Genomic DNA, 22,488 nt, shown 5'->3' with positions numbered 1-22,488 from the left:
CATGAAACCTTTTTTATTCACATTAGATCAAAAATATCAGTTGGCAAACTACCCAGAAGTGGGGGATGCCAAGTAGAGGAAGATTACTTTCCAGAATCAGGACTGAGATGAATCCATTTCATTTAGGGGAAGGGAACAACTCCTGTAAGTCACACACCTGAAGCATCAGGACCAAGTCATGTCATTCCCAATCCAGAGCTTCCTCAAAGACAAAGTCAGTTCTGAAATTCATAAGAATTTGTGTAACTGCTTTGATGCCTTAGGAGTTCCTGGACCAAATTCAACTTCTGTCTATATTTTAAGTGAACCAAACTTCAAAGCAACCAACTCTTACCCTGAACATTTTCTGGAGTAAAAATTTTGGTGGCCAGTGCAGAGGTCTGTTTCTCAAGGAGAACTCTGGCCTTATATTCACTTCCATAATGCTTCTACTTAAGTAATGCTTCTACTTAATACCTTTAGGAAGAAGGTTTTCAGTTAGCTTAGATTCCAATCCATCCTCAACATTCTTCATTGTTTTTTTTCCAAGATCTTCCTACTCATCTCATATTTTCCTTCACTGGGCCAACTCAGGTACCTTGTCCCTTCCCTCATGTCAAGGAAAACTCTGCCCCAGTATCCACTTTTATGATATTTCTACTCAAACCTGGCTTTGACCAGTAGAGTGGGATCCCAAAGGGAATCCCACTGATTATAACAACTGGCATCAACCTGTTCTGAATTGATAAATCTACCATATTAGCCATTGACAAGGATTTTATTTGTGCCAATTATGTTTTTAGTAAAGCTGTAAAAAAGGAAAGAAAGATCATTAAATGCTACTGAATGTATTCACTATGTAGTTTTCATGCATGAATGCCAAAATAGAATATTTATATATATCTCATAATTTAATATGTTGCTGGAATTTTCTATATACTTTATATAATGTGAATCAATTTATTTGAACTTCTCTCTTGATTTGGACCTTAAGAAACCATGTGATAGCAACATTCTAGTAAACCCTTCCCATCCTCCTGAAAAGAAATTCAAATAATGTTGATTGTATACTCATACACGGGCAAGAATAAGTTTCAAAGAGTAAAAATTAAGCTTGATAAGAAAAGAAATTTCTTAATCACTACCTATCCAGATATGAAATGGATTAACTCAGGAAGTAGTAGGTTCTCTATAAAGAAGGTCTTCATTTATAAGTTGGTTGACCACTTATTAAATCTATCATATAAAGGATCTTTATTCAATTATCAGGCAAATTAAATGGCCTTTTCAGTCTCTCTCACTTTAAGATTTCTGTGATTAAAATCCAAACTTTTCTAATCAGGTTCCCAGGAATCTATATGACACAAAATTGGGGTTTGTGATCATTCAGAATGAAATGGGGAAGATGGATTGTATCCTACCCTTATGTGATGTATTATCAAGTCAACCCCTCAGACTTAGGTTAGCATCCAACCTCTGCCTGAGCAGCCACAATGGCAGCTGCATAGTGTTATAGGAAAAGTTAAGATGTTTAAGTTTGCAGATGGACAGCAGAGTGCAGGATTCTGAAATTCTGAGAGAGCTGCTGCTATTGGAGAGAGATAGTTGGGCCTTGGGCTTGTGGCTTTTCTCTCTGAGGGTTTAACCTGAGGAGACTGGCTTTTTCCCTGTGGCATTTCTCTCTGAGGGTTTGACCTGAGGAGACTGGCTATTTCCCTGTGGCATTTTACTGCCTTATCTTCCCATCCTATCACCTGCTCCATTATCTTGATTTCCTTTGGCTGTGTTAGATATCTGCTGAGTTCCTGTGGTGATCTGAGACATCTGACATTAGATTATGAGACCTGGCCTTTGGTCCTGTCAGACTTACACACAGACCTTTCCTTAAATTCATCAAAGTGGGGTTTAGTGTTAGCTTATCTGAATATAGGAATTTGGTTTTAGATAGAGGGGAAAGGAGTAGAGTAGGAAAATCACTCAGAAGAAATCTCTGTGAAGAGATACTTAGATCTGGGGAGGTGTAGGTAGTTAACATTAGAGTAAGTTTATCCAAATCCCTTCTAACCTTTCCCTTGTTAACTAAACCAAATGTTATTTCATATTTTAGTGGTCTGTGTCTGTCATCTCAGTGTCTGACTCTGCCTGCACTGGGCTTGAGTGGCCTTCCCAAAACAGTTTAATCTTACTGGCCCTAATAAAACATCTAACACACCCTCTAAACCCACCAGTATTTCAATAGGAGGCATTAGAAATCTGTGAATTGGGTTTAGGTACTATCCAGAATAGTTGAGATATGAGTAGCATGATAGATTTGCAAACTTTATTGCAGATTCTTTTTCCCCACCTCACACCTCTCCTTTCCCCAACTCTCAACCCATTCTTCTCTTTACCCTAGTTCAGACTCTCTATTCTCACTTGAATTATTATAATGACAAGTCTCTTCCCTCTCCTCTCTGTCCTTTCACATTGCTTCCAAAAAGATTGTCCTGAAGTGCAGGTCCAAGCAATGTTATGCCCTTTCTCAATAAACTCTAGTGTCTCCCTGTTGACTCTAGGATAAAATTTAAACTTCTATTTAGCACTGAAAGCTCTTCACAGCCTAACCTCAGTTTATCTTACCAACTTTATTATAAAACTTCATTGGGAATGATGGTAGACAGGGGGAAGTAGTACATTTCAGATATTAGAGACATCTGAGACATTGTCATATGTAAGAAAACAGAGAAAGCCAATTCGGCTGGATCATAGCGAGGGTGGAGAGAGAAGAAACATGCAGTGAAGCTAGAAAGATAGGTTGGGACAAGATTGTGAAGCTCTTCAGAGAAGTTTATATTCTCTGCTAAAAGCAAGGTACCACTAAAGTTGGTTAAAAAGCTCATTGACATGGCCAGATGTGCATTTAAGGAAAATCACTTTGGAAATTTTGTGGGGGATGGATTTTAGTGAAGAAACTTGAGGCAGAGAGTCCATTTAGAAGACTTATTCCAGTAATCTAGACAATCAGTGATACGGATTTTAATTAGATAGTTGGCTTTGTAAGTAAAGAGAAGAGGTTGGATGTGACATGTTAACAGTAGTAGAAATGGCAAGACTTGGTAACTGATTGAACATATGAGGCCAGAGTGAAAAGTTCAGGATAACAACAAGGTTATAAACCTGGTAGACTAGCAGAATGAAAGGAACAAGTTGTTGCAAAGTAAATAGAATACATTTTATTTTTCTATTTATCATCTTCTGTATATGTTTATATGTGCGGCAAGTCCCACTTCAGACACATACTAGCCTCAACAAGGCATTAACTTATTAGTGCCCTGGCAACTCAATAAGACTAGTTGCAGAGAAGGTATATACTTGCATTGATCTATATATTCTTGCCACATCCCCATTAGATTATAAACTTTTGGCAAATAAGGATTGTTTCATTCGCTATATTTGTATCCATACCACCTTAGCAAAATGTCCATACCTGAAAGGGAATTACCTACAGTAGGGCCCCCATATACTTGGGGATATGTTCCAAGACCTATTGTGGATGGCTAAAAACTCTTCATATAAGCAAATACATGCTGACCCTATATGTGATATGATTTTCCTATATGTACATATAATAAGTTTAATTGATAAAGACACAGTAAAACATTACCAGCGTTAGAGTAATTTAAAAAGCACATTGAACTACATTATATAGTACTGTATGGTAGTCCCCTCCCTTATCACCATGGACAACATGGCAGGATATGCTCCAAGCCCCTCAGTGGATGCCTGAAACTGCACACAGTTCTTGCTTTAACTTTTAACTTTGCTGTATAGTAATACATATACTGCCCCTGGGCTCCTGCTCAGCACTCCTCAACCTCTCTTCATCTAGTGGCAGCCCCCTTTCTGCCTGCTTCTTTCCTTTCCCTGAAATGACTGTGGGTAAAACTGAGGAAAGCAAAACCTTGGATAAGTACTACTGTTGTTGAGTTCTCTTTTAGACGTGTTGAGTTTGAGGAATTCTCTTAGGAATTTAGTTTAAATATATACAATAGTCAGGCAATTGGTGATAATTGATTGAAAGTCAAGGAGGAGCTAGGGATGAATATATAGATCTTTCAATAATTTGCAGGGATGGCAAATTTAAAAAAATTTCATGGAATCTGATGAGTGTAGAGCAGCGGTCGGCAATGTATGGCTCTCGAGCCATATCTGGCTCCTTTGAGGGCCAGATATGGCTCTTTCTGCAGGAGCCATAAAGTCAATTTTTTTTCAGGCGCTGTTACAGGAGCGTGTATTGTGAGCACTGTATGGCTCTCACGAAATTACATTTTAAAAAATGTGGCATTTATGGTTCTCACAGCCAAAAAGGTTGCCAACCCATGGTGTAGAGAGTGAGAGTGAGTGTACAGAAAGGAGGACTAGGACAGATCCTTTTTTAATACCCACACTTAAGGATCATGACATGGATGATGCTTCGGAACTGAAAAAGAATATTCATACAGGTAAAAAGAGTTGAGGTCGAAAGGCAGAATAGGATGCAAAAAGATTGAAGAAGGGAAATAAAGTAATGAGTATAGATAACATTTTCTAGGACTTTGGCTGAGAAATTGAGAGGTGTAGATAGCTTAAGGGAATGGTAGGGACTAGCAAAATTATCTTAAGAATGGTATGATCCAGGGCATGTTTTAAGGAAATAAAGAAGGAACCATCATATAGGAAGAGGCTGTAGATTAGAGAAATGAGAGGTAATTGAAGTTATATTCTTTTGTAGATAATAGAGGATAGATTCAAGCACACAGCCCTTTTAGGACTGGCATTGGCAAAGGAAAGGGCCATCTGTCACTCGATGAAAAAGTTATAGTGAATATTCTTTTCTATTATGGGTTCAGTTAGATGGCTACTGAGATCTTTTCTATCTGAGAAATACTATTTTTAAGGCATGGCAATAGTGATTGTTATGTGCCTGACACTAGGAATACAAAGAATAAAACAAAAGCAGGCTCTGCCCTTATTTATGAAGCTTGCTTTCTAACATGAGAGATAACAAGTTCACACAAAAAACATAGAGTTAAATAGAAGGGATCCTTAGAGGGGAAAACTAACAATTGGAGAGACCAAGACACAGTACTCTGGTACAAATATAATATGTATTTATAATGTTTTTATTTGTATCATTGTAACATGGAAAATGGCAGGGTGGAATTCCTGCAAGATACAGGGTCAAGCCTCACCCAGAATTTTGGGGGACCCCCCCTGGAGAACATTGGGTGAGGGGACAGTTGGAAAGGAGTTAAACAGTTGATTCCTGGGGGTTGAGGGGAGCAGGTCACTCTGCTTGCTTTTCCCTGTTTGGGGTTTGCCTTCGGGGCCATAGCTTTAAAAGCCATTGTGGTTTCTACTCAGGTGTTTGCCTATCTGGTAGATTTAGACCTTCATTGCAATAGCATTTTCTTATTCATTTAGTTATTTTAGATATTTGAAGTGATTATTATAAGCTTTGAGTGCCAACTAGATATAAAGTCTGCCACTCCCTCCGGGGGGGAGGGGCAGTTTCTACCTAACAGTTCAGGGCTTCCCAGATCCTATCCAAATCCTTGATACCCCCCTCCTTGCCTATCCCTTCTTTCTTTATCAATATATTAATTACATCTTTTAATAGTTGTGCCTGACTATTATTGAGGGCATACTCACAGCTACTAAGTTTGGATCCTTTCTGTTGCCAGTAAAGGAAGTGTCAGATCTTCTTCAGTTCTTGATAACAAATTATCAGCTTCTCCTTTGTCCCTCAATGAAACCTGTGAGGAATATAAGTGGAGAAAGTGAACATCATTAGAGATTTGCTTTGCTGAGCCTTGTCAGAAGTCATTGCCTTGTCTCCATTTTTAACTGAAAAACCAACTGCTGGGTGGAAGGGGTTTGAGAGCAAGGAGCACTTACCCCTCCCCACTTACTCAAGCCTGTGTGTGTGGGAGGAGAGAGTCCTGCAGGCTCCTAGCCCAGGCCAGTCCATCAGCTTCCCAACAACCCTGTTATCATAAACATAACAATCATATAGTCATTGTTACTCTGGCATTGCTTTCTTCATTCTGCATCACTTCATATTATTCCCAGATTTCTTTGAATTCTTCATATCTGTCATTCCTTACTGCAAAATAATATCTTATTACAACCATATGACATGGTATATATAGCTTATTTCTCAGTTTCCCAGTTATTGGTTACATATTTGTTTTCAGCTTTTTTGTTATAAATAATGCTACTCAGAATATTTTTATGCACATTGGTCTTACTGTCTTTAAAATCTCTGGGGCATAAATCTAGTATAGTCACTTGAGTCAAAAGGTATGTACAGTTTATTAACTGGTTGTATACAATTCCAGATTGTCTTCCAGAATAGTTGTCATTCCATAGACACGCCAGCAATGTATTAGTTTGTCCTCTAACATGAATTTTTCCATTTTTTGCAGTATTTGCCAGGTCTTAATTTGCATTTCTCTGATACTTATTTTGAGCAATATCCTTTGACCATCTATTTTAATATGTATTTTTTCTTCTCATTGTATTTTATTAGTTTTCATATAATCATAATTGTGTTTTGTCTTTTATAATCTTTTATTCTACCTTTGATCATAAATTATATCCCTCAATGAATATAACCTTTTATTCTCATTTCTTTTATAATAAAAGGTTTTAATGTTTATGTTGCTTATTCATTCAAAATTTAACATTTCTTCACATATCCTAATTTAAGCTACAAAGAAAGAAGAAAGAGCTGCACTTAGATCATGAAAGAAGCCTTCAGGAACTTCAGGATTCTATCCGGAGAATCAAAGAGGAGTGTACACATCAGGTGGACCTGGAGATATCAAAGATGAAGCAACTGGAAACAGAAAAGCAGCGACTTCAGCAACAGGTTAGAGAACATGGCAAACTGCCAGGAATCTTATTAAAATGTAATTGGGGATTAGCTATGTTGCTCACTGGATAGAAATACAGGCCTGAATGCAGGAGGTCCTGGGTTCAAATCTGGCCTCAGACTCTTCCTAGCTGTGTAATCTTGAACAAGTCACTTAACCCTAGTTGCCTAGCTCTTGTCACCCTTCCACCTTAAAACCAGTGTCCATTCCAAGACTGTAAGTAAGGGTTTTTTTTATAAATGTGATTGGTAATGTTTAACAATAATTAAGAATACAGTAGATCATAGATAATGTTCATTTATGGTTTTCTAAGTTAATGTGCGGGCTACAGGGGTCCTTTCTATTGGAATCTGATATCACTGGTGCATCAAATACAGTGTTAGACTTGAGTTTACATCTCCTCTGAAAATAATTCTACAACCATGGTCAAATCACTTAATCTTTCTGAGTCTCAGTTTCCTCATCTCTAAAATGAGAATAATACCTGTCATGCTTATCCCAACATTATAAGGATCAAATGAAATAATAATGTAATGTTCCTTGAATTGTAATAAGAATATCAGTTATTACTATTTTTTTTTGCTGAATTCATTTTCTTTTTGAGAAAATAAATGGATAATGGAAAATTCAATTAAAAGTGATTTTGTTTTATGTTATTCATTTGTCATTATGATGCATAGTTTGTCCTTTAATTTACATTTGCCTTTTTGAAGCTGGGAGATAAAAATGGTTTGCATTTAGGGTTTTATTTTTCTTTTCTTTATAATTCTTTGTATGAAACTTAGTCTGACCAATTCCATATGGTAGGAAAAACATCTAATGCTTTTAACTTGAAAAATATTACCAGATAGTACATATTTAATAAATGACTTTGAATTCTTAAAACCTGAAATATAGTTCTAACAAATGGTAGTAAAAACAAGTGATACATGGACTTTCTTTTGAATTTGGATTTTTTGTTAGTGTGTGTCAGTTTTATAAAACATTTCTTTTTAAAACATTAAGTCCTCAATATTATATTGTTTTATATTCTTAAATTGTGGAGGGATTTTATTAGTTTGACCATTTGAAAAACCTTTAAATAATAAGCTGACTGATTTTGAATCTTCTCTTGGTTAATTAAAGCTAAAATACTATATGTTATTGCTGATTTCAATATTTTACCATTCTATGTTTAATGAGTTTTATTTTCTCATAAGACTATATAAGTTTATGTCCCTCACCTTCCATTATCCTAAACCCATACTAAAATGGGTTTCTCTTTGGTGGAAAATTCATTTCAGAAACATTTCCATTTATTTGAATATCATGCTTTTGGCAATTTTCATCAGTAACAGGAATCACAGAAGTAAGCAAAAAAAGGTCTTTGAGAGGCCAAAATATCAAAGTCTACTTACTTTACTTGTAATTAAAGACCCCACTGAACTTCTTCATTTTTATTTTATATATAATTCATATAGGCTTTGTTGTTGGGAAAGGCTTTTTTAAAGCTATGTCAATCAATAGTAATAGTTTGACACACAAAAAGCACAGACTTTCAGAACTTCTGGGGCTATTTTGTGAAAACTTTTTGGTACACCTCTGTAGCCCCCAGAGATACCACTGCTTAACCCCTACAGTATAGTAAGTGGCCTAATAATACTATAATAATTGTAAAGATATTCCTGAGCTTTAGTCTTTAATAAAAGGTTAAATCATGTTTGTTTCATTCAATTTAAGAAAATTACTGTAGTATAAGAAATTTTTGATTTTCACAAAACATATAAATATATTTTATAGTGTGATGGGAGTAATGTTATAACATTTTTAGAAGCAAGAGAAATGATATAAAAGACATCATCATCAAATTTATGTGTAATTGGAAAAGAAGATTGGCCATAGTGAGAATGAGGAGATAACAATTTGAGTGCTGTACAGGTATTGAAAAACCAGAGAATGAGTCAAAGGAAGCCTCCCAAAGGATGTCTCAGGAGGATTTATGGCAAAGAACTACGGAGGACGAATAGATGTGGGATGGCTGTGACCTATATTTAAGGAGAAATTATCTAGACTAAAGAAATCATCAAATTATCAAAGATATTGTGGCTTAAAAGTATAATCTGGAAAATTTACCTTGTTCATCATTGATATTACATAAAGGATATATTGGCACATTATCCAGTTAGAGATGTTTCTAATTTGGGCATAAAATAAGAGTCTTATCTTCTCAGACCTTCTTTAAAGTTACTATGTAGATTCCATTTTTATTAGACATTTTCTGTTTCAAGCATAGTGGAGTATTATAAAGACTTAGAAACTTGGCCATTGGTTTAATTAATGACATGTTTGACATCCCCAAACCAAAAAAATCTTAAATTGCAAATTTACTTTTTTATAATTTTATAGTTTATATATTTCGAGGAAGGTTATTATATGTAATGCTTTAAAACTTTATTGTTTTTACCACTAACAATATTCACTGGCATTTTGTGGTACTTTTTGGTTTACAGAGTACCTTATAGATATTGTTTCATCTGTGCCATATATTCACAATTACAGTTATCATCCCTATTTTACAAATGAGGAAACTGATCCAGAAAGGTTGAGATTTGCCAACGGTCAACAGCTTATTAAATAAATGTTTGAGACAAGATTCAGGATAGATCCTTCTGTCTTCAAATCCATCCACCTCTTCACCTACTCATGCTAATTTTCATTATGTACAGATTTGTATCATCTCTTGATTTGATTTCCTTATTATTTTATCCAAATATCCTTGTCATCAAATTCATAAAAATTATAACACCACAGAATTTTCTGTTTCATGCCTATGAAGAAGTCTATCATATTTCCAGTAAGTACATTCTATTACATCCTGTTAAGAGTGAATTTTTAAAACTACAGAACTTAACCAAAAATTATCTGAACATTTTCTCTAAGAAACACTATACTTGAAAAAGTTTTTTTGTGTCCTTAAAAAGTTCATTTACCAAATTAAAAAGCTGTCATTGATCTGAGTTTTGTAACTCTTATTTTATTATTATTAAATTAAATAGATTTGAAGAGTTTTGTTATCATTGTGATCTTTTTACTGTAGCTTCATGATGCTGAAATTAAGTATAAAACTTTGGAAAAAGAATTCCAGCATTTCAAGGAACAGCAAAACAGCAAGCCAGAAATCCGTCTGCAGTCAGAAATAAATATTCTCACATTGGAAAAGGTACCTTACTTGACTTACTAAATATAGATCACTGGAAATAGTTAAGCTGTTTGAAGAATGCTACTTGATAAATAATTTATATATGCTAATGACAAGAAATATAAATTTAGAGCAGGAAGGAATGTTAGAAGCCATCTAGTTCAAACCTGTCATTTTACAGATGTGGAAACTGAGGCCCAGAGAGTCTAACTGACTTGCTCAAGACCACACAAATTGTAGAGATAGGACTTAATCTGAAGTCCTTTGACTCTGAATCCAGCACACTTTCTACTATACCACACACACACTATTTCAGTGAACTACCTTACTATGTAAGAAAATGTAAGAACTTAAAAAGATATTTGGAATTTGAGTGGTTTAAATGTTTGGCTCTGAATTATCTGGTTTATACCATTATGCTGCAAATTATACTTGCTTGTGCAAGTTATGGTTTGACAACTTTAAATTTTAAATTTTAAATCTTTTGTTTACTTATCAAATAGGTTTAGCATTTGGAACACAAAAAAAGATCATGTATTTCTATATTTGGTTTAACACTGCTAAAAATCATTGGAGAAACCTTGAAAGGATGCTTCCTAAAGCTTTTGTAAATTCATTTCAATTAAACTTATATGTAATATATATGTACAGAGTACTGTGATGACAGATAGAAATAACAAGGAGAAAAAATACAGTCTCTGCCTTTAAGGAGTTTATAATAATTATAAAAATATAATGTGTGACACTGTACAGAGACAAATATGATGCAGTGCAAAATGTAATCTGACCTTCACTACTACTCTACAGGTTAAAAAAAAGTTTTCATTAAGGAGTTGGTGGTCAGAATTGTTAAATACTGGATTGATGAATGAGGACAAAGATTGTAAAATGGACATTAGAAGTGGCTAATAGGAAGTTCTTTCTAAACTTTTAGGATTGGTGAAAAGTAGAAGCCAACTTGGTGAGTGAGATGAAGCTTTGAATAAGAGACTGTTCTCATAAGAAATTTATCAGTGTAAGATAGGGAAATGAACTGTCTTGATAAGAATTTCCCTTACCTACCTTCCTTTCTTCCTTCTTTCCTTTAAATCTTATACTTCCTTCCTTCCCTCCTTCCTTTCTTGAAACTTTGCCCTTCCTTCCTTCCTTCCTTCCTTCCTTCCTTCCTTCCTTCCTTCCTTCCTTCCTTCCTTCCTTCCTTCCTTCTTTCTTTCCATCTTTTTTTAGAGGAGAGGACAAATCTTAACGTATTTGATGGTAGAGGGTAAGGAGCCAGTGGACAGGAAGAGATATAAAAGGGATCAGTGCTAAATAAGAATAGTCCAAGAGTAGGTAGAAAAACACAAGAAAAGAGGTTAACTGTGGAAATCAAAAGGTTCCCTTGTGACAGGAAGAAAAGAGGAATGGACAGGTCAAGACGCATATTTTGAGATAATGATGAGAGTGGAAGGATGACATCTTGAAAAGGGAAGGAATAAAGAAAGTTGAAGGGGACTTTTTTTTTTTATGTCCTTGATTTCTTAGAGTATTAAGAGGCCAGGTTGTTTGCTAAAATCAAGGAATACTGAGGATTTGGGGAGTATAGAAAGGTTTGGAATAGTCTCTATTGGCAGTTCACTAGAAACTTAATATGAATAAAAGCTTTTCAGAGCAATAGTGAGGACTCATTAGAAATTGAATAATACACATTTGTAGTTGATTTGATTTTAGTGAATTATGATTTTCATTCATTTGGAATAAGAACAGAAGTAAGACAGTGTTAGTGATCATAGTTTAGGGTTTAGCAGTATGAACATGGTAGAATATCAAAAGGCTGTACCATGCTCAGAGAGCAGAATTGAAGATAATGTGGGTATCAGCTTGGATAAAGACCAAACAAGAATCCAAGGGGGATTGGTAGGTAGACTGGGAAATTGAAGGATGGTTGAAGGATCAATACAAAGTAGGGCATAATTTAAAGATTAATAATAGTGACAGTTAATAACTGACAGTTTATGAAAGTTTGCAGAGTAATTTATATATTATTTCATTTGTCCTTCACAATAACTCCCTGAATTAAGTACTGTTATCCCATTTTACAAAGGATAAAACTGAAGTTTAGAAGTCTGAGTGACTTTGGAATCACAGAGCTAATAAATATCTAAGGCAAGAACTCAAGTCTTCTGGAAGTAAGAGAGTTAGCTAGGTAGAAAGCGAGAACTGTGGTTAGAATGAGAGTGAAGGAAAAATGATCACTGGGAACATGTTTATAACCAAGAAAGTGACTTGAGATATAACAAGGGTCTCTGAAAGCAAGAGTTTAAAATTAGGCAAGAGGCATATCTTACTAGCAGGGAAAGGGAGGGATAATGCTAGATAGGCTTTTTAACTCTTTGCTTTTGAAAAATTGCATAAAAAGATTACAGATTATGGATAGTTATGAATTACTGGCTTTTGTTTGTTTTTAAAAATACATACATATATATGTAGTCACAACTAATTGGACTTTCATCCATTTTCTCCCTAAAATGCTTATGTCTCCATAAATATTAGATCAGTGATTCCCAAAGTGGGCTCTACCGTCCCCTGGTGGGTGCTGCAGCGATCCAGGGGGAGCGGTGATGACCACACTTTTTTTGTATTATATTCTATTCTGAGTTCAATAAATAGTTTCATAATTTCCAGGGGAAGCTAAGTAATATTTTTTCTGGAAAGGGGGCTGTAAGCCAAAAAAGTTTGGGAACCACTGTATTAGATTGTGATTGATTTTTAAAAGTTACCTATTTTGAAAAATCTTCCAATTTCAGGCTTAATGATAAAGCTAATAAATTCATTCAAAATAATAGAAGATATAAGTAGATATAATTCCTTCCTTTATAAATTTTCATTTTAATTGGATCAAATAGTATGCCCTTTATATGACTGTTTTCTTTTCAAGATTTTTTGCCTCTAGGTGGTGCTATAAGTTATATAATGAAGTTAGTGGTCAGGTTATATCTATGTTTGATATTAAGAATTAATGTAATCTTTGCTTCATATTCATTGTTATCAAAAATATAATTTTTCATAAATTAGAAAAATGATTGAGAACAATATGAATATGAAGAACTATAATTTACATAGAAGATCTGAAGCATATTTAAGGTACCCCATTTTACTGACTACTTTTTCTCACACTTTATAATTCTGAGTTGTTAAAGTCATTAATGATGATTGCATTTGCTACTGCAAGGGTAGTTTTTACGCAGATAAAAGACCAAGATCCTATTTATATTTTCCTCTTGAAATACAAGCCAACTTACAGCCAAGATCACAATAACCCTTTAATATTTTTAGTCAGTTAAAGGAAAGTTTGTCATTAAGGTACTGAAGAGGTGATGGGAAAAAAGAAGAAAAAAATGTAATATTGACCTGATTAGCTCTCAATCACTTGATACATCTCTTCTTATTCCCAGTTTGCTTATTGTGACATAGTACCAGATAATGGAAATCCTTAACATCTTTGTAATTGAGCCCATATGTTAAAGGCATTTTTAAAAAATCTTTTCTTTTTAAATAGCATGAAATGCTTTTTTTTAAACATGAAAGAATTATAAATATATTTTAAAATCAGATATACTTCCTTCCAGTAATAATATTTTTCTAAGCCTAAACTAGTTTGGGCAAAGGTTGTGACACAGGCAAATAGCTATTGTTCATTCACACAGCTTTTCACCCTAAAGGGATGCTATTGGCTGTTCCGAATTTTAGAAGAATATTTTTCTTTACTTAATGTTTAATTTTCATATAATTACAAACAAGTTCAACCTTCTGGAAATTGACTTTGTATTATTAACAAGTGTTTTTAATTAGTTCATTTCATCACAAATATTTATTCAGTACTAATTTTGTGGAATTTAATAAAAGCTAATAATTATTGGAGATACAAAGATGAATACACTTGACTCCTGACTTCATATGGCTCACAATCTAGTTATAATAAATATTTGAAAAATTGAAATATGTAGGTTGTTGTATTCAAACTCTGAGTCTCACCTTGATTGACAAGGGAGACAGTTGGAAGACATGGGAATGTACCCAGATGCTGTGAGGACAGAAGCAAAGGCAATTGGCCTGAGGATATAAATACCCTAACAGTCATCTAGGAGGGGTCTTTGATCTTTGGAGGTTTTTGGTCTTTGAGCTTGACCAATGAGCTTTCATCTTTGATCTTGGATCTGGAAGCAGTGATCTGTGGGTCTCTATCTGTGAGTCATCGATCCTCTCTGAATCTGATCCTCTCTGAATCTCCCTAGATCGTTAGGCATTTGAATCAACATTAGCTATTAAGTATCTGGGCCCGGGAGGTGAAGGGAGGAAGGGAGGTAGAAGAAGGGATTTTCTTAATACTATTAGTACAAAAAAATATACAAGAATAATATATAAATACAATATCTATACAAGAATATTATATAAATACACTATTCTCAAGGAATATATATGTACATATATATTCCCTTGGGGAAAATATGTTATATACATAAAAATTAAATAAAAATATATGCTAAGTAATTTGGGGAGGAAGAGAGACTCTAATAATAACTGAGGATGGTCAGAATAAATTTCCTGAAAGAGGTGGTATTGAATTGAGTCCCATAGGGTGCTAGTAAGTCTTTGAGGCAAGGAGGAAGTCAAAATGCATTCTCATCAAGGAGAACAGCTTTTGAAAGGACCTGGAGATGGGGGAAGGAATATCATAGATGGAAAACAGCAAGGAGTCTTATTTGAATGGGATGGAAAGTGTATGGATGATAATAATAATGTACAAAAACACTGGAGCCAGATTATGAACTTTAAAAACAAATAGGTAGGATTTCTCTTATCCCAGAGATAGCTTTTGGATTTTCTTGAACAGGAAAGTGACATGGTCATACTTAAATTTTAGGAATACCAATTTGGAAGCTTTGTTGGGAGTAGATTATAGGTGAAAGACCAGTTAGAAGGCTGTTGCATTTATCCAGGTAAGAGGTGATCGGGGTCTCAGTTGTTTTGTGGTAAAGATAATAGAACTAAAGAGAATAGGACTGATGGCAAGATAAGTTTTTGACGAATAAGACCTGGCAGTTGAGGGGAGGAAATAAAAAAGAGGTGAGGATGACTTTCAGAATGCAAACCTGAATGACTAGAAGAATGATGGTGCCCTCAATATACGCAAAAAAGTCATAAAGGGAGGAAAGTTTAAAGGAAGAAAGATAATGTGCTTTGGGGGGGGGCAGTGTTGAGTTTGTGTGCCTATGAGAAATCCACTTGAAGGTGTCAAAAAGATAGTTGGTGATATGAGACTAAAATGCAGAAGAGAAACTGGGTCTGGACAAATTCAGAAATGAGACAGAGACAGAGAATGAAAGAAAGAAGGGAAATGGAGCAAAGAAAGAAAATGATAACAGTAAGTGCCCTGGGAATACAGATAGGAAATCAGTACAGTTCCTGCTCTCAAAGACAGTATATATAGGAGGACAGAACACATAGGAGGGTTCAGCTACCGGGCAGATGGAAAGGTCAATAGGTCCTTGAAGTCACAGCAGCAAGGCAGATAGTAATTTCTTTCTTTTTTTTTTTTTTAATTGAAGGAACCACTTTTCTTTTAGTGAAGCCGTCCACCGACTCCACGAAGATTCCTAGTGGGTTGGACACTCAGAAAGGGGAACCAAGGACTGAGTGAAAATGGGTTACGGGTTAAGGATTAATGGAAAGAGAACATAAGGCGAGAATAAAGACACGCAGACACAGAAAGTTTAGGCATAAGGTAGACAGACAGCGAGTAAGCTCTGATGGTCAAGAGCTTCATGGTAAGGAGCTCTGGTGGTTGAGAGCTCTCTTGCCAACTGATGTCTTGTCACTTTTATTGGGGTTACAACAGTATGGGGGGAAGGGGAGAGGCCAATGGCCTGATACATTAACATTATGAGGTAATCATCATAAAATGCAAACTACCAAAATCTGAAACAATAGATAGAGCTAAGATCTGGATCCAGGGTGGATAGGGCCTAAGGCATCTACTGATGTTTGATACCTATGTTAATTGATCATTGAAGGAAAAGTAAGGAGACTGAGATAACTGACTCTCTTCTGGGGTGTAGCCTTAGGGAAGGGCTAGGGATTTGGCAAGGTCAACATTCAATTTGACTCAGGATTGCAGAGATCAATCATTAGCAGTATAAGAGTTAAGTTTTTGAATACTTCTTAAAATAATATCACAATTAATGTATACCTGGATTGCTACATTTAGTCACCCAAATTCACAGCCTATTCTCAACTCCTCTTTCTTATTCAATTGTTGACTCTTCTTTCTCACCTAACCCCCACTTCCCCTGCCCTCATTTATACTCAGTTGTCAAATCTCACCAATTCTCCCTTCTTTCTGTTGATATAGCCACCATCCTATTCAGGCCCTCATCATTTCTTACCTGGACTATTAGAATCACTTCTGATTTATCTTTCACTACTTCCCCCTCCAAGCTATCCTCCATACAGCTCTCAAATTGATAGTCTTAAAATACAGATTTGATAGTTACTCCTTTCCTCAGTGAGTTCCAGTGGCTCCCTATTGCCTCTAAGTTAAAATACTTTACAATATGACTCCAACCTACATTTCCAAATGCTCAATAGTCTTGCTCAGTAGCTGTACATTCAGGCTAGACTGGCCCACTTAAATGATATTTTATCTTCCATCTCTGCCTTTGCATGCCTGAAAGACCCCCTCATCCCCATTGCTTCTTTGCTTTGAATGAATCTCTATCCCTTTTTAAAACTTGGCTCTTGTACCATCTCTTTCAAAAGATCTGTCCCCAGTGTGAGTGCTCCAATCACTTGTTTATTTTGTACCTCTTCTTCATTTGTTTGTGGACATGTATTCCCCTGGTAAAATCAAAGTTCTTTGAGGGTAGGAACTCTCTTGGTTTTGATTTTGAATCTTCCAACCCTAGCATACCATCTGGCATGTGTTAAGTGTTAAATAAAGTTCGGGTTTGATTAATCACATATGTATAACTGTGTAGTTATTTAATAGATGAGAAAAGGAACTAATCATTGCGCTGTCCATTAGAATTGTAATGAATTTATATATTAATTCACCCTTATTGAAGTACAGAATAGAATACAAGATCCACTAACATTCAAAATTTCATTGTAACACCCTTAGAAACCAAAAGAGACTGGTCTTATTCTGCAGATTTTAAAGGAGCAGAAATAAACAAATGAAAAAACAAACTTTTTTTATGGTGCTTTCTCTCCAGTATCAGTACTCAACATAGATGATTAATTTTAATGTGAAAGACAAATCAAAGGACTACACATATGTAAATCATAAAGAACCATAACAAAATAGCATGTTTTTTCCAGTAAGTTAGAGGAAGTACATGTGCATGTGTGTGTGTCTGTCAGGCTGTCTGTGTCTGTGTATAGATAACAAAACAGTTAATATTAACTGGAATTTGGCCTTGGGCTTTTCCCATCATGTTATTTACAAATCAATTTTCTGAAGATTCTGAAGATTTTCATCTGAAGATGAAAAATCTGAAGATTTTTTTTCCTTTGGATAGTGAAGAATCTTCACTCTGCAAAAACATTGAGAGTGGTGTGGGAAAGATTGGATTATTTTGCATTAAAAAGCTGGCTTGTTAAATCAGTATTTTACTCTAACAGGCACATTTTTACATTATCCCTTAAATAGTAAAACTGTCTGTTGGCTTCATTAATTTGTTTGGTACGTGGTTTGAAACTTTGAGAAAGTACATTCCAAAAGCATAGCCAAGTTGGCTCCAGTTCATGCACAACAGATTGCCTGCTGCAAGTAAAAATAATCATTTTTATTAAACAATTTTAGCGTTTTTTCTTTATGTATTTGAGAAACAATTTAAAATAAAAGCCATACGTATTGTTAAAGACTTTTTTTCCTTTTAGTTTGTTTTTATTTAAGAGCATTCTTCAAGTACCTTTGACTACACATTTCCTTAGTAACCTGACTTTTGATAAAACTTTCTTACTGTTTTCTCTGGTCTAGAACTTTACAAAATGCAATTATAAAAATAATCTATACCAGCCCTCTTAATTTTCTTTTATATCATAGAACCAAATTCCACATAAAAGCTTTTAGCCAAAGGAATAATTTCTTTCTAAGAATCCAAAGTGCCAGCTAAACTAGAATGTTAACAAAACTGCCTTTTTATAGAAAAAAAGGAATGTTTTTTCACCACACGAAAGATCTTTATATAATATGCATATATTAAACACATTTATAGTAACTGTCTGCAGGCTATCACTAATCTAGGTCCTTTGCGTATAGGCTGTTAGACCATAAAAATAAAGCTATATTTTAAACAAGAAAATGTTCATGTGCCATAATATTTACACTAAATTATATAACAGTTTTAGATTATGTCATTTGTTATACTACATAAACTCTTTTCTTTAGGCAGACTCTTTGTGTATATTATCTTTCAGTGATTGTGTACTGCAGCATAGCATTTCATTTGATATGATTTTAATTACTATTAGGTTGAACTTGAAAGAAAGTTGGAATCAGCAACTAAGTCTAAACTGCATTACAAGCAGCAATGGAGTCGAGCTTTGAAAGAACTTGCAAGATTAAAGCAGGTATGTAATTCATCAAGTTTTGTTTTTATTTTAATGTTTGGTTTTTCTTTTAGCTTTTTTAACCTCATACATTTGGTATTATATTAGTTCTTGTCAAACTTCTAAAACTCAAGACAGTTTATTTTGAAATATAGGAACTTTTCCCCCCTTCTCTTAAAAGTATGGAATACAACTTTTCCTTACTTGAAACTAAAACCACTTTATGATACTATTTTTTTTTTAATTTTTTTTTTAACCCTTGTACTTCGGTGTATTGTCTCATAGGTGGAAGATTGGTAAGGGTGGGCAATGGGGGTCAAGTGACTTGCCCAGGGTCACACACCTGGGAAGTGGCTGAGGCCGGGTTTGAACCTAGGACCTCCTGTCTCTAGGCCTGACTCTCACTCCACTGAGCTACCCAGCTGCCCCCTATGATACTATTTTTAACTATGATTTTAGCTATCCTTCTCATTCATGGGATGTTGGGAATGTCTTTATGGCCATTTCCAACTCACATTTCTTCCACTTTTACTTATAACTAATGGCTATTCATGTTCCCTTTTTCAGCGAGTTTCTTTTCTGGTGGGACTATTGGAATCTTTTTATGTGGAAAAATGAGGATTATTGAATAGAAAGTCTTCTATTTAATATCATCTGTCACTCTGCCCCTCATTTGCTCAGAAATTTTAAGAACATAATATATATTTAATTCATAAGGTCAAGTGGCAATTCACTGGGATGGAGTAAAGGGCTTGAAAAAGGATGGTTCTGTAATTAGGAAAAAGTGAAAAAGCTTGTAGTTTTTCTTGGTTTGTTTCCTTTGCTTTTCTTTCCTTCCTGAACACAGTGACATGAAACAAAGAACCTGTAAGCAGAGACGCCTGTCAGAGGAACATTTGTGGGCAAATTTACAATAATGAGACAAAATATTCATGCATAAGTCCTGAAGGAAAGTTTTCAAAGGAACATTTAAAAAATGTTCAAAGTGGACCCACTGGAATCTAGGGAGATACTCAAACTTTTAAGGTCAAAAAGGTACAAAATTCTTTAGCTTGAGGCTAATTTTGATGATCTGAACATTTTAATATCTTAAAGGTTAGTCATTATTCATTGTTATCCTAAACTTGGCTTTTGTCCAATATCTAGATTTTTCTTTTGTTGTATTTGCTTTGATCCCCACCCCCCAATCTTTCTTCATGATCATTAAATGGTATTTAACATACATATGCAATGCTATATTAACTATGATTAAAGACTTTGTCAACTAGCAATTATTAATACCACTTTTGGGAGCTATTTAAAAAGGCAGCACTTAAACTGCCTTCAGGGAGCCTACTATATAGGTGGAAAAAATTGATAAAAATAGTACCAACTGATTACATAAGTGCTGAAGTTACTGATGGCACAAGAGAGAAAGAGTATTAGTTAGGTTAATTAGTAATGGCCTGTGTTGCAAGAATTAAGAAATGAAATTAAAGAAGCATTATCTGATTGTCTCAGATGTTATACTGAGAAGTATAGCCTTAATATAGTAGAGAACATATTAGTGTGGAGTGCTTAATAAATGATTACTGACTGACTTAAGACAGAAAATAATGACTTTCAAAGACAATAGTTTACTCTTATTCACAAATGTATAATTCTAAATTGTTCAGAAACCAGTATAATCTTTTAGCTTTATAATTTTGAATTGTGAAGAATGAGTAGATGTAAGGTGACTAGCTTTAATGCTGTTGGATTGTTCCAACCAAGAAGTGCCAAAGTACTAGGAAATGGCTTGCTATGGCCATAGAAACTGAGAAGACTTTGTGAAAAATCACAGTAAAAGTATCAATAGGACAGGGTAAGTACATGTTTTGGATGAATGAGAGAACTTGAAAATAACTTTGTAAGGCTGAAAAACCAAAAGGATGTTAGTACAATAATAATAGGAAGTTGGGGGGAAGTATGTGTTGGGAGTGAAAAGATTATATATATATTATATATTCAACTGCAACTGGAAAGAATAAAAATGTGGATTTCAAAATTATCAGTAAGCAGCTTGAAAATGAGAATAATAAATTTAATAAAGATTGAGTAAAAATGTGAACTATAAAGTGATGTACACATAGAATAGATGGAACTGCCAGTAGAAAAGCAAGAAAAAGTATGGAAAGGTAAGAGGAAATTTGAGCAGCACAAAGTGTGGCAGGAAACCAAGCTAAAAAATCTAGATAGGGAATAGGGGAGGTTTTTATTACTATAGTAATAAGAAGGAAGAAGCTAAGAAAAGGATCTAATTGCTGAATTTTTCCAAAAGAAAGTCATGGTAATAATTTCAAGAAAATAGTAAATATGAAAGCCAGATTACTTTCTTAAGAAAAAAAAAAAGGAAATGGAGACCAGGATATAAACCACCCATTCAAAAAGTTGAGTAATGGAGGTAGCTTATGTGAAAGAGTGGATAGAGGGCTAGACCTAGAGCAGAGAGGGTCTGGGTTCAAATCTGACCTCAAGACACTTCCTATCTGTGTGACCCTGGGTAAGTCAATTAATCCTGTTACCTAGCCCTTGCCCTTCTGTCTTAGAATTGTTACTAAGGCAGAAAGTAAGTGTTTAAAAAAAATTCAGTGATATTATACAGATAAGTTTAAGACTTATTAATCGCTTAACAGGGTAATTCATTTGTGATATAAGGAACTAAAAGATGGCTGTAAATAAAAAGAGGATATTTTGATCAGTTTGATTAGGATAGGCTTATTGCAATGATAAGTTTGGAGCTGAGAGGAACCTCTGGTCTCCTTTGTCTAACCAACCCCTACATTTTATAGAAAAACTGAGGCCCTGAGAAGGTAGGCATCTTGCCTGAATTCATACACAAGGGCCCAGGGGACCTCTCTTGTTACATACTTTGGAGAAATGTACAGTAATATTAGTTTACTTATAAGCAATAACTTAGTGGCGATTAAAACAATGACAAATCCATGAGAATTTTCTTACCTTTTGAATAGCATTCATAACTGTAGGTGTATAAATTGCTATAATTTTAAAACAATCTTCTAGCTTTAGAATTTAAGAAATGAGAAAATAAACTAATTATATTCTTAATAAAATCTGAAAAACTCTTGTCTGTTCTCTACCACTGTATACCAAAACAGTGTTAAATCATAGCTTGAGAAGCACCACTCTAGGAAAAAGGTAAAGAAATTCAGTGAATTGTACTAGTTTGTGATGTTGTATAGATGAAAGTTTAAGTTTAGATTTGGACAGGCTGTCACTTTTCATTGGTGTGAAAATCACTTCAGAATTTTCCAAAAACTCTTGATTAAAAACACATTTATTATGGATTGAATATAAAATTGGAATTCTTGATCTGTTTTTGTTCAGAGGATAGTTTGTACAATTTCTTGTTTAAATTGGATTAGTACCATGTTAATTTTGCATTGCCTCTGGTGAATAGCCACGGGGACGTAATACATGCCAGTAATTTGTCACACCAAAGCCCTCTGGAGAGCCATACAAAACATTTGTGTAGTGCGGATTAGATGTTGAAAGCCCTATAGTAGATGGTTAATAAATGTTAATGACAAAACCCAGCTGGCAAGTTGTAGAAATGAGATCTAATGCTTTTTGCCCATTGCCAAAGAAATGTTTAAGCAGAGCTTTCCATTACTCAAAGGTGACCTAGTACAGTCAATTTATGAATTAAAAAAGCATAATCTGCTAGCTAAGTATTTAGGAAAATTCTCTTTTCCTCCACTTTGCCACCATAAAAGTCAGTGTTTCCAAATTATAAGATTTCTTTGTTCTTTGTTAACTTGTTAAGTTAAACTACAGTGATGACAGTTATTAATATTAAAAATG

The 22,488-nt window shown here is 34.6% G+C and overlaps 1 protein-coding gene across 3 annotated transcripts in view; it reads left to right on the top strand.

Annotated features, from left to right (window-relative positions):
• The window catches only part of CEP120 (centrosomal protein 120), a 198,614-nt gene that overhangs the window by 93,021 nt on the left and 83,105 nt on the right, over positions 1-22,488 (top strand). For all 3 annotated transcript variants that reach the window (XM_044662080.1, XM_044662089.1, XM_044662073.1), the window contains exons 16-18: positions 6,710-6,871; positions 9,952-10,074; positions 18,568-18,666. In XM_044662080.1, the coding sequence (XP_044518015.1) occupies positions 6,710-6,871; positions 9,952-10,074; positions 18,568-18,666 (384 nt within the window). The remainder of the gene's footprint in view (positions 1-6,709; positions 6,872-9,951; positions 10,075-18,567; positions 18,667-22,488) is intronic.

This window comes from Gracilinanus agilis, chromosome 1 (genome assembly GCF_016433145.1).
Source record: "Gracilinanus agilis isolate LMUSP501 chromosome 1, AgileGrace, whole genome shotgun sequence".
Lineage (NCBI taxonomy): Eukaryota > Metazoa > Chordata > Mammalia > Didelphimorphia > Didelphidae > Gracilinanus > Gracilinanus agilis.
This window is presented reverse-complemented; position numbering and strand designations above follow the sequence as displayed.